The sequence below is a fragment of the Charadrius vociferus genome, unplaced genomic scaffold (assembly GCF_000708025.1).
Source record: "Charadrius vociferus isolate BGI_N301 unplaced genomic scaffold, ASM70802v2 scaffold183, whole genome shotgun sequence".
Taxonomy (NCBI): Eukaryota; Metazoa; Chordata; class Aves; order Charadriiformes; family Charadriidae; genus Charadrius; species Charadrius vociferus.
The window spans coordinates 1,462,396-1,475,663 of NW_009648250.1; the positions used below are offsets into that span (position 1 = coordinate 1,462,396).

Genomic DNA, 13,268 nt, shown 5'->3' on the forward strand with positions numbered 1-13,268 from the left:
CGGGCCCGGAAGGCGGCGGGGCCGAGTGCGCGGGCGCAGGTGGGAGCTGCCCTCTCTCCTCTCGCAGGCTGACTCGGTACATCGTGCTGCTGTGCTTCACCAAGTTCTTGAAAGCCGTGGGGCTGTTTGAGGCTTACGATCTTCTGAAAGCGGTGCACCTCGTGCAGTTTATCTTCATAGTGCAGCTGGGGTGAGTGCGCAGGGGGCCAAGCCTGGTCCACCACCATTACGGCATGCTTTGTCTAGGGTGCTCTTCGTCAGCGTCAAGCTTGTACCCTGCTTTATGTTATTATGGGTTAATCGAGGAGGAGAAGGCATAGTCAGGGATCCAGGAAATGCTCTGTTCATAGAAATGTTTTTCCTTCATGTCTCTGCTCACTATAATTTCAGAATCGTAGAGTATCTCAAGTTGGAAGGGGCCCGTAAGGATCATCAAGTCCAACTCCCTGCTTGTGGCAGGACGACTTAAAACTAAGCCATATGACTAAGAGCATCATCCACATGCTCCCTGAGCTCTGACAGGCTTGGTGCCATGACGACTTCCCTGGGGAGCCTGTTCCAGTGACCAGCCATCCTCTCAGTGAAGAACCTTTTCCTAATGCCCAATCTGAACTGCCCCTGACACAGCTTCATTCCATCTCCGTGTGTCCTCTCGCTGGTCACCAGAGAGAGGAGATCAGCACCTCCCAGTCCGCTGCCCGCCTTGAGGAAAGTGTAGGCTGCAGTGAGGTCACCCCTCAGCCTTCTCTTCTCCAGGCTGAGCAAACCAAGTGACCTTAGCTGCTTCTCCTAAGTTTTGCCCTTGAGACCTTTCACCATCTTGGTCATCCTCCTCTGGACACACTGTAAGTTTGGTGTCCTTCTTATATCGAGGCACCCAAAACCACACACAGTACTTGAGGTGGGGCCACAGCAGTGCCGTGTAGAGAGTGACAATCACCTCCCTTGACTAGCTGTTTATGCTGTGCGTGATGCACCCCAGGACATGGTTGGCCCTGTTGGCTGCCAGGGCACACTGTTGACTCGTGTTCAACTCACCATCGACCCAAACCCCCAGATCCCTTTGTGTGGGGCTGCACTGCAGCCTCTTGACCCCAGTTTGTAGATATAACCAGGATTACTTTGCTGCAGGTGGAGAACCTGGCCCTTGCTCTTGATAAATTTCATACGGTTGGTGATTGCCCAGATCTCTCTCTAAGGCCTCTGTACCCTTGAGAAACTTCTGTGGTTTTTCTACTTCAAAGTTGATTGTATTATGACAGTACTGATCACAGGAAACTCAGGCATGTCGAAATTTTCTTAAGAAGGGTGTAGAAGATAAGCTTGCTTCCTTATACTTTGTGTTACTGTAGTGCTTGTGAGCTTCAACTGCTATTTTTCCCCGACTGAGAGCTGAAATGTAGAAACTGATAGCAAATAGGCAGAAGCAACCTTTGCAGACACAATCCTGCTTCATATTTACCTGATGCGATGGGGAAGAGCATTTCTGTAATAAATTTGGCAGAGTTGGAACATTTGGAACCTCATTTTCTCCTTTTATTTCAAATTTGCTTACATTTCTGGGCTTTTCACTTGCATGTTCCCAAGCACCCTTGTCTTTTTCCCCATCACTTACTCTAGATCCCAGTTGGGGAAAAAGCATGCTGTTTCTTACATTTCCAACAGGGCTGTGTATTTGGCATTCCATATGTGAATAAGTGTTTGAGTGTGTATATATCTTGTCAATAAAAACCATAGTATTCTTTCTCCTCAAAACTTCTGAATCAGTTATGTTGATTTTTGTAAGTCACAGGTAGACTTCTCATTGGCCATTCTCTGAAGAACTGGCATGTAAAGTTGACCAGAATTGAAGTTCACTTGTCATCACCTTTATACTGGTATCAGACATGTGTAATGCAGCAGGGAAAATAAAACCAGTGAGTGTCGTCAGTGTGGTCTTTTAATGAAAAATGGAGAGGAAGTCATTTTGTAAATGGAGCCTGATCTGAAAGACATGGTTAGTTAGAGCTGGTTTGAATAACAAGCTAACTGGTAATACACTAATACAGAAAACTTTGTTGTTTTAACAGGTCTGCATTTTTTATGGTTTTGTTTCAAAAACCATTTTCTTCTGGAAAAGTGGTAACCAAGCGTCAGGTGAGTTGATATACATAATAATGATTCATATCTTTGTAGATATTCTTGGCAACGTGGCTCTTGGCAAAAATGAAAGCGGAACAAAGGTTACGCCACTTGGAAGATGTGGTTGCAATTTCCAGAAGTGTGTAACTAACTTTGTGTCTAGTGTGCTCTAAAAAACAATCAACATTTTTAGCTTTTGCCAGCTTCTTTTGAGAGTATCCTGAAAAGATTGGTCCTTGGCTCCGTACAAGCATCTGTTTTGAGGACTGGATTTTCAATAAGAGCTTAGTCTACTTAGCTGACTTCGACAGTTTAGAACCGCTGTTTCTGGATTGCAAGAATATTGAAATATTCCAGTCATGTCCCCCATGCCAAGAGTGCTTTCTGCATGGTGCTAGTCTAACTGCTTTTCAGACCTGGGCTGAGTTCTCAGTGTCCCGAGAAGTTAAGAGTAGGGCCAGGTTGGAACCTGCTCTTTTTAAGAAATAAATTTTCTTCACCTGCTCCATATTCATCTTGGTTTTATGAAACTGTGTGCGCAAAAACCTGGTCCAGGCACAGTGTTATCAGTGTACGTGCTAAGTAGAGAGAATCTGAGGGATAGCCTCAGAAGTGTTCGAGATGTCAACTGCTTTCATCACTAGACACGTATGGCAGAATTTTAAAGTATAAACAGGAATAAATTGCATCTTTGTGTTCAGAAAAATCTATCCATTTATGGCTTCACTGTTGCTAAAAAATTTGAAATTCTGGATTTTGAAGATGCAATATTTGCTATAGGCACTTTGTCTTGTTTAATGTATTCCCAGAATGAATTACTTTTCTTCAAAAACTTGCATTTGAAGTTAATAATGTGTTCAATAGCTGAATTATAACCTGCTTCCTGAAGAAAAAACCTTAACGTGTATAGGTATAGGTAGACTTAAGGTCTTAGTATCTTATCTCAGATGCTTTATCTAGTTCTATATATGCTTATCAGATATATACAGTAGATTACGAAATATACAGCATCTTTGACAAATAAGCAGACTTGATTTTTATCAGCCTCTTTTTCAGGCTTTTTGTTAAAAAATATCTCAGGCTATACTATAGAATCTAGTACTGTGGTAGAAAAGAAATAATTCTGGTTCATAGTATGTCCAAAAAAACCTTAGTTGCCTGGCAAAGTAGGTAAGAACATAATCATACTCTAAATTTTGCACAACTTGCAGAGCGTGTGTTTTCCCCCCTATTTCTACAACTACTATGCTAAAAGAATGCTAACAATCAGGTATTTATTTTGAAACTGTGGAGAAAATGATAATGAAATACCTTTCTTTTGTAGTGGATCAAAATTTTTAAGCATGCTGTGGTGGGATGCATCATTTCACTATTGTGGTTTTTCGGCCTTACTCTTTGTGGACCACTGAGGTAAATACATATTTACTGTAAATGATGTTTTCTCTTTTTGTCGTGTTTCCCTATCTTGCCCCTTTGTTGTTTGTTTTCTGTCTGTCAGCCCACGATGACAGCCTATTGCTTTATTTTTTGACATTTAAAATTAATCTTTATGCTTTTTCCTGTGAACTCTGTTGTTGTGCTTGGGGAAAAACTACATACAATTTTCTGTAGAACTTGTAATTTTCTTCGTTCTTTGACAAGATGCCAATGAAATTCTTGGTAGTGCTTAAAATGTTGATGTGAGTGATACTACAGGAGCACGGACTGTTTTACTGATGGTAGTTTTCATCATTTTCCTCGTCTCATTTATGTAACCCCGATTGTTTATTTACCTGTTTGAAGTCCATGGCTTGACAGCTAGTGGTAGCAGCTTGTATTTGTGTGCCAGGAGACTGGAATCAATTCCTGCATTTGTTGCAGGGCACTGCTTTATCTGATCTTGCGCCTGTGCTGCGTTGGAATTGAGCAGCTTTAGTGTATATACTCTGAGTAAAACCACTTGTGCTGTTTGTTAGCAGTACTGAGTAACTATAAAAGAATAACATTAGACTTCCAAAAATGAAGGTTAATGTATTAGAAAGCATCTTTCATTAGAGAGAGGAAAGTAAAGCCTTAAATAATACATTGTATGAAGCTGAAGTGTTATCTTCTACACAGGAGAGAGGCACACCTGAGAATAATAGGATTTCTTTAAGAAATACTGTAGTGCATTTCTGGATGCTATCAGTCTTCCAAAGTGGAACCAGTAACATGGGCCCTAGCAGGTGCTATTGCTATGTAGAGAATGGCAAAAGCATTTGGTAAACTTGACGGTGGTCATTACCTTCATGTTCTGCTCTTGAAAGCTGTCGATACAGCTTGTTAGTCAGCCTTTGCTGTCTGAAGGACATAGTGTTCAAGTTAGAATTTCTTATTTTCAGCAATTAAGATGTTCTGAGGTGGCATAAACTTCTAGACCATCAACACCTCAATAAGCAGGATGCAATACAACAGAACAGGGCCCCTTTTTTCTGGGAGCCAGAAACTTTGGTTTAGAGGAGGTATTTTAATGGGAATATTAATTCCATCTTGAGCAAGTTAGTATCTTCTTGTGTTACTAGAAGAAGGTACAATTTAAAGTAATCTATAAATGAATAATTTTAATCTGTTCCTTGAGTGGGGAAGTTGTTTGTTTTGTGAGAAGTCTAGCTGTCCACAGCTAGATTTATTGCTGGTGAAGGCAAATAGATTTGCATTTATCCTTTCGAATTATTTAAACTTGCTGTTGAAATTACAGGATAAGTCTTTGACTGCTGTGTTATTGAATTTTAGCTGAAATAATATATATCAAGCTTGTGAGGTGAACTCCTTTTAAGAGGACATAAGTGTTTATTTCACTTTCTTGTAGGACATTGTTGCTGTTTGAGCACAGTGATGTGGTTGTGCTGTCGCTCCTTAGTGTCTTGTTCACAAGCTCAGGCGGAGGACCAGCAAAGGTATTTAAAAATTTATTTTTCCCCATGTAAAAATTACTGAATGCTATAAATTGAAGTACTTCTTTACCAGCAACAAACAGTGTTTTGGACCTATGTTCATAGAAACTGTGCTTCTTTTTGGTTTAATTAGTGGTGAAATGATAAGATATACTACTTTAAATAATGAATATGACATTAAGAGAGAAACAGTGGGTGAAGTTGTTGGAGATCCGTAGCAGGTATCTGAAGTTTTTTTGTTTGTAAGCGGAAAGGAACCTTGAGAAAGATTTTTGCACTTTAGTATTCTTTGTAATGGGATTTTGGGTTCAAACTGCCAGAAGGACAGATGTGCACGCAGTGGTCCTGGCCTTCCATGGAAGTCCAGGAGTACGGTCTCCTGGTCCTTGCCTAGCCTCTTCAATGTCTGTAGCTTTTCCCATACTTCATTTTTTCTTCCAAAAAGCGCTCTAAGAACTTTATTGTCTGCATGAGCCTATACATGCCTAACACTTGGGCGCAGCCTTTTACTTAATCAGAGATCTATACATGAAACATCCTTTGTCTGAGTCTCATTACATGCAATTTTGCAAGGTGTTCTCTAACTGTGCCTAATTAGCCTTAAATGTATTGAGCTCATCCCAGCACCTAGCAGTCTTGACTGCTTTGCTGCAAAAAAGGTGATAGCTGGAAGAAGATATCTTACGATGGCATATACCCGAGGCTAGAGTACTTGCTGGGTTAAGAGAAAGTCTGGCTTTGGTGCTGCCTCAGGCTGGGAATTTTGAAGTCTCTGTCTCATAGTTGCTGCTGGAGTCCCCTAATCACTTTTAGGCTGGCCTTAAGAGTGAGTAGCACAGTCATCTGCTCTGACACTCTGCCCCACCCCCCTAAAACTGAGGTGCTTAGGGCATCCGGCATGAAGCTCCACAGCTAGAAGACAAGTTTTTTTCTCCAGCTTTCCACCCAAATGGTAAATGTAGAGCTTCAGAGAGGTTCTTTGTCAATCTATGTCTTGGTGGGCCATGCTTGGCAGTTAAGCTGCGTGTCTAAGGTAGTGATTACCCAGTCCTCTGAATGTTCCAGCTTCATGAAGTGAACTGCGGCAAAGAGGTGTCAGCCAAATTTCCAAAACAAGTATGTGATGGCTGTATTTGGCTTTTGCCAAGATGATGAATACCAAAATTGCAGTGTTTTAAGTCAGGGAGGTGAAGGCTCTGGGAGCTGGGATTTCATGGGTACCTCTGTCCCTTCCTCATGAAAGCCACTGCCGAGCTCTGTTTCCTCAAAGCCTTTGCACAGTGCTCTACCCTTTACCTCCCATAAGACAAAATACTACAATTTGTCCACTAGATCTTGTTTATAGCTCCTTGATGCTACAAAATACTAAATCATCAGGCTTAAGTAGCTCTGCATTGTGGCAGGCAGAAACACACCATGAGGAAGGAAGCAATCACAATTGAAGTTCGTAAGGTACAGGTTTCTGGCTTGTTATAGTGGTGATTTGCCCTGAATTATTTTGTAAATCTGAAAATTTGAATAAATATAAAATTATATCGTCAGGGTCACTTTTTTAAAAAAAACTGTGGGTTTTCCTTATGTTTTTCTTACTCAACTAAAATATGCTTACATTGATCAGAAAGGGGAGAGGGAGGGAGTTGATATCCTGAATTATTTTTTACATTAACTTGTTGCAGAATATTATAAAAATATTTAGGTTGTTTTGCTTTGTTGTTTTTTTAACAGACAAGAGGTGCTGCATTTTTCATCATAGCTGTCATCTGCTTACTACTTTTTGATAATGATGACCTCATGGCTAAAATAGCAGAGCATCGTATCCTTTCTTGCTATGTGTAAGAGCAAGTGCCTGTTATTACTGGAGGAGAGAGAATGTGAAGTTGAATGCACTGAATTAAATGTGCTTGCATTTTTTTGTAGGGATTTTGCCTTGCAAGAAGAACATAGCATAAGATCTTACTTTCACATCTAAATACTGATATTTACAGCTGAATGGATGGCATTTTTTACTTGTTCGTAACTTAGAACACAGCTATAGATTTTAAGTTGTAGTTAAAGGCTCCCTGCCCATTTGTACGTATCGGACCACTTAGGATAGCTAGAAGCTTTTTTGATAAGCTCTCATTTTTTAAAAGAATTCTGAAAATAGTGGCTGTAGCCTAAGCATGTGCAGTAAATGGTTCACAGCCTGGCTGGCAGTCTTTTTGGTATATCCAAAAGGATTGTTTTGTGCTTTTGCAAATGTGGTAATCTCAGTTCATCTGCTAAAATGAAAAGTGATGTGAAATAACCTGCAGTAGCTCCAATGCTTGGAGTAGCTCCATGTTGCAGTAGCAACAATGGACTTTAAACTGCAAATGGAAGCTAGTTAACATGCTTTCAAAGCCACTGAGTTGATTGGAAGTGATGCTTAAATAAGTTTTCAACAGGTCTTCTTATCATAGCGAAGTGTACTAGCAAAAAGTGGTACATCTAAGAATGTGCAGTAAAACCAAACAAGTTGAAAGTGAACTTTCTCAAAGAAGGATGAAAACATGGAATTACAGATGCAAATTCAGGAACAGTATCGATTAATCCACTGAGTTTTCAGTGAGTAAATTCATTGTTAAAGTGCCCTCTAGTAGTTTTCCTGAAAGCTATCATTATTTTAATTTTGCTGGGTTGTGCTTGTCAATTACTCTATTTTGTAAAGTTTAAATACTTAGAAGCAGGAAAGATACAGATCATATTTTAGACACCACACTGTTTTAGTGCTTTTAGCGAAAATCAGTCTTTTTTTTTTTTAATGCTGTTGAGTATATTTTTCAAAGTCTGGTTGCCAAAATTAACATAAATCCTGTATCATGACTGCTGTGCAGTATTTAACAGTGACTATGTTCTGATCTTTTAAAATACTTCATTTTTTCCCAAATATTTTTAACTATTTATTTTCTGTGGAAATATTTTCATCTTTCCTACATGTTAAGGATCTGGCAAACCTTAAAGCTCAGTTTGCTTACTTCAGCTTCCCATAGTCTTCCACTACATCTACCTATTCTTTGTTTTTTAAAAAAAAATCATCAAATGAAACTCTTCCTTAATTTTTTTTTTATTTAGCTGAGGGCCATCATGACAGTGCTCTTACACATGTTCTGTATACAATCATTGCTTTCCTGGGTGTTGCAGATCACAAGGTAAGGAACTTGTATTATAGTAGGTTAATATTTATCTAAGTTTTGTACATAAGAATTTCACCAGCTCAGAGCTAATCCAAGCCTAAATCAAAACCAAAAAGTTCAACATCCCCACCCCATATTGGAACTGAACTAGCACTGTAATTTCTACATCTTGATTGAGTACGAGCAGCTTCCATAAAGTACTCCATGTCATTGGAGTTCTGGATGTTCATAATGCTTTGCATACAATACTTTTCTTGCTCACTTTGGGAGTCTGAGTTTTGTTGTTGCTTCTTTTTCTTTCCTCAGTCTTTCCTTTACATTAGATGCTTGTATTTGAAGACACAAATTCTGATACTTCTCAGTAGTGTAATCCCATTATAATTGGTGGCGTGAATAATGGAGTATCAAAATCTTCCTGTATGGGACTGACCTGCCTTGATCAAGTTGTTCTGTTAGCTTAGTCTTGTGGGTGCACTGAGCTCTAAAACAGGAAAAAAATAAATACGGAGCAGCTGAGAAAGTATTAACATAAAAATAAATCAAACATTAGAGAGACGTTAACTGTGCGCAAAGCAAGTGTGACCTAAGAGAGATGAGATGCTGTGTGTGTATTTTGTGATTAGTTTATAGAACAATCTTGCAAGAAAATATTGCGGAGAAATACGGTGTGGTGCGATTAAAGGTAAGTGAATGAAAAGCTTATGAAAAAATTAAAGGCCAAGGTGACATGACACTTTTGGGATTTAAGTATACTTTCAACGCTTTTTTAATAATAGAAGATGGGAAATCCAGTTTTGTGTGGTTTTTCTTCCTTGTGTGCTGTTTGCTACCAATTCACTGCTGTTGTATGCCAGTTACCACTATTGAGAGTTTTAAACTTCAAGTCATATTAGGTTGTGGTGAGTAAGTGCTGAGGTATAACCATGTGTGCTATATTACTGTTTTTAACTAGAGTAACTATCAGAGGAAATATCCTGTCTTTGGCTTTTGTTGATAAATTAAGGAAAGCAGATTAATCTTTTTTCATGTAAGTGTCACCTTGTTTGGAGTGAGGTATTTGGCTCTCATGAAATGTTAATGGGATCCCTCTGTGTTTTCAGGGAGGAGTACTGCTTCTGGTACTGGCATTGTGCTGTAAGGTTGGTTTTCACATGGCTTCCCGAAAACTATCTGTAGATGTAGGTGGAGCCAAGCGTCTTCAAGCTTTGTCTCATCTCGTTTCCGTCCTTCTGTTGTGCCCATGGGTCATTGTTCTCTCTCTCACAACAGAGGTAAGACAGCATGTATAAAAATAAATAATTTTTTTGTAGTGCTTCTGCTTGTGAAGTGCAATTTAAATATTTCCTTTGAAATATCTTCAAAATTACCAAAGTTGCCATCTTTATCTTTCTAGTCAGCTCTGTTTGAAATTTTTCCTTTATATTTTGATGTATATCTGTGTGATACCTTAATTTCCTCTTTTGCGTGATAACTTGATTTCATATTTCTAGCTCTGATATTATATCCTGGATTCATATACTAACATTGCACAGGTATTAATGACGGTATAAATGCAGGGCTCTCTTGTGCCTGAGGAGCAGATTATTGTAATTCAGAGACGTGTTTGTTATGCCTGCATGCTTAGTGAGAGTAGACCATTGCAACTGTGGTGTTGCATATGGTATTGCTTTTAAACGCATGGAAGTATTTAAAATAAGGTACTGTAGTGCATATTAGCTATATCTGTCTTTCTAGAGCTGGGGTTTTTCTTTTATATGATAAATTGGAAGTATAAAAGTATTTCTGTTTTGATGGATTGCTAAAACATTTGTCATGAAAGGGAACTAGATTTAATGCTGTCTATATAGTCACATCTAATAGTAAACAATCCTGTTTGAAATGTATTTTTTGTTGCAGAGTAAAGTAGAGTCTTGGTCTTCTCTCATCATGCCTTTCATAACAGTCATCTTCTTTGTTGTGATCCTGGATTTCTATGTGGAGTCCATATGCTCTGTCAAGATGGAAGCTTCCACGTGTGCTCGATATGGATCCTTTCTTATTTTCATTAGTGCACTGCTTTTTGGCAACTTTTGGACACATCCAATAACAGACCAGCTTCGAGCTATGAACAAGCCACCACACCATGAAAGCACAGAGCACGTTCTTTCTGGAGGGGTGGTAGTGAGTGCTGTCTTCTTCATTTTATGTACGTATTCTTATTTATCTTTATATAAATCTATTGTCTGTGTGACTGGGAAGCCAATCAGAAAATGGATGTGTGCAGAATTCTTTTGGATGAGCTTTTATGGGTTCTTTGGAATAAAAAGGTCCTGTAACTTTGTGCTCTTTTACTTTCTGCCTACAAAAAAAAAAAAAAAGAATGTGATAGATCTCTTCTGTTGTGGAAGTGATGATCTAGTCTTACATAGCAATGAAATCTAATGATAAACTTCAAGATGAAGTTGACAATCACTTTGCTGCCTGCAAGTTTCATGTAAGCTTTGATGGCTGATAAAACACGTTATAAAATAGCTGTGAAACTTAGAAACAGCAACAAAAACTTCAATACTTTCCTTGCAGCTGCCAATATCCTGTCCTCCCCCTCCAGGAAAGGGCAGAAGGGTACCCTTATTGGCTATTCCCCTGAAGGCACCCCTCTCTATAACTTCATGGGTGACGCATTACAGCAGAGCTCTCAGTCATTACCCCGGTTCATTAAGGAGTCACTGAAACAAATTCTTGAAGAGTATGATTCTAGGCAGATCTTCTATTTCTTGTGCCTAAATCTGGTAAGTGCATATCTGTTTTCAAACCCAATCATAGTAGTACATACATAGTACAGTAAGAAGAGTTACTCTTTAAAAGTTCCCATGATTGATTGTTTTTAAAGTGATTCTTGATAGAGTAGTTTCATTAGATGGAATGTTAAAACAGAAGGTTCTAATGCTAATCTTAACATTAAGTGGCAGATCACTTTGATTGTTGTTACAGTGAGGCACTGGTTCTACATGTAACTGTTATACCAGTAAGTAAATACTTGTATGATGATACGTTTAAGATTGAAGTATCTCAGTGTTCCCACCAGGTAAGCTGAAACCAATATGGCCTTCAAGGAGTAGGACAACAAAATAATAAGTGTGGGATTGATTAGCGTCATTTTGGAGTAAGCTGGTTTCATGTCTAGCTTCTCTCTTTCTTGAGTAGGAGAAGATCATGCAGTAAGCAAGGTTGATACAACCTCATTTGCAAAGATCTCTCTGTTCTTTGCCAATTACCCAAGAAAATAAGGGGAAAAACTTGAAGTATCCATGGTAACTTTAATGAATTCCATTATGGAATCTGAAAGATGAGAAAGAAAGTTTCTAGGCAGACTAATTAACAATAGTAAATCACACAGAGAAAATGTATGTATTAAAAATGTTTCTTTGTGTACCCGTCTCAAAACTAATTCACAAGATTTAAACAGTCAAATAATTGGCGAAGAAAATTTTTGCAGAACAGATGTGTAGACAGCATTGCTTTAACACTAGTAAAAGCATCTAGATTGGATTAGAGATGTTATGTTGTTCAATGACAAAAAGCTTAAAACTGTGTGCACAAGGTTAGTTTAAAATTCTAAATGAAAAATCTGCTCCTGTAGAGGGTTGTTTTCTTAAATAGAAGTCTTTTGGGAGGGTAGGTTCAAAAATGTCTCTGCATGGACTTGGAACGCGTCACTTATTTTTGCTTTGTTGGAGGAGAGAGAAAATGGTCTAGAAATACTTTGAACAATACCTTTGAAAACTATTAAGTGTCCTATGAAAAGAGTTACCTGCTAGCTACCAAGACATTAGATTACAAGTTAATGTTAAAGGAAAAATTCAAACTCTTTCCTTTTAGGCTTTCACTTTTGTGGAGCTTTTTTATGGAGTATGGACCAATAGCCTTGGTCTTATTTCTGACGGATTTCACATGCTTTTTGATTGTTCTGCATTAGTGATGGGGCTTTTTGCAGCTCTGATGACAAGATGGAAAGCAACTCGCATATTTTCCTATGGGTACGTATATAAGGTTCTTTAAGGACTATATGAAAATTGTCCTACTTGCTTATTTTAAAATGCACTGCTGTAAAGATATGTTCAGAATGTTTTGATGGTACACGCTTCTGTGGGTTTTTTGCTATTATTTCTGTTCTATTTGTGTTCATGCTATTCCCCTCTTACCGCAGCAAAAAAGTGTCTTGAAATGTAATTTTCATTCTTCTCTACAAATAAAGCTTTAACACTGTGACTATTATGTAGAAATTGCTTCACTCTATATATGTATGTATGTCAAACAAAAATATATGTTGAATATCAGTGTTTATATGAGGATTTCAATTGTGCTGACAGAATCAAAATTTGTATGGTTACATTGCATAGCAGTTTACCAGTTTGAAGCCCTGGATGTGCAATATATATTAAAAAATGCTAACTTTATTATAGCTTTATAGTGTTGGTGTTCGGCCAGTTGCAAAATAGCTACCTCTTGGTAAGAAATAAAGAACTCTGAAATTAAGTCATGATTTTGTGGCATTGAGGAAAAAAAACAAAGCAATCTTAGTGCTGTATTAAATGTATTATAACTTTCTTTATTATAACTTTGAATTATGTTCAGAGCACCTGTTTGTCCACTCTAAACAGTACACGTTTGCTTTCAGGTATGGACGTGTAGAAATTCTCTCTGGATTTATTAATGGCCTCTTTCTGATGGTAATTGCTTTTTTCGTCTTCATGGAATCGGTGGCCAGACTGGTGGATCCTCCTGACATAGATACAAATATGCTAACTGTAAGTTTTTTCATTCTGTTTGACTGTTGTTTGGCAGTTAATGGTTCATTTGTGTTAGTCTTAATTAAAACAAAAAAAAATTGTTAAGCAGACTAAGGTTGCATACCCAAGAGATTTAAACTGTGCCCTGACTTTTTAACATATTCCAATGTATTAGTCTCTGAGAAACCTCAAAAATCAGCCAATCAGACAGAATTCATAACATTATGCTGAGTATTACTATGGCATAAACAATCATGAAGCCGTGTGTAGCTAATCTTAACTACGCTGGTGTCTGTCTACCTTCCACAGCC

The 13,268-nt window shown here is 38.3% G+C and overlaps 1 protein-coding gene across 1 annotated transcript in view; it reads left to right on the top strand.

Annotated features, from left to right (window-relative positions):
- Positions 1–13,268, top strand: part of SLC30A5 (solute carrier family 30 (zinc transporter), member 5) — a 133,609-nt gene that overhangs the window by 114,602 nt on the left and 5,739 nt on the right. The window contains exons 2-12 of the mRNA XM_009884285.1: positions 13–190; positions 2,070–2,136; positions 3,446–3,531; positions 4,949–5,036; positions 6,759–6,846; positions 8,127–8,203; positions 9,289–9,459; positions 10,085–10,373; positions 10,748–10,956; positions 12,047–12,204; positions 12,846–12,975. Of these exons, the coding sequence (XP_009882587.1) occupies positions 13–190; positions 2,070–2,136; positions 3,446–3,531; positions 4,949–5,036; positions 6,759–6,846; positions 8,127–8,203; positions 9,289–9,459; positions 10,085–10,373; positions 10,748–10,956; positions 12,047–12,204; positions 12,846–12,975 (1,541 nt within the window). The remainder of the gene's footprint in view (positions 1–12; positions 191–2,069; positions 2,137–3,445; positions 3,532–4,948; positions 5,037–6,758; positions 6,847–8,126; positions 8,204–9,288; positions 9,460–10,084; positions 10,374–10,747; positions 10,957–12,046; positions 12,205–12,845; positions 12,976–13,268) is intronic.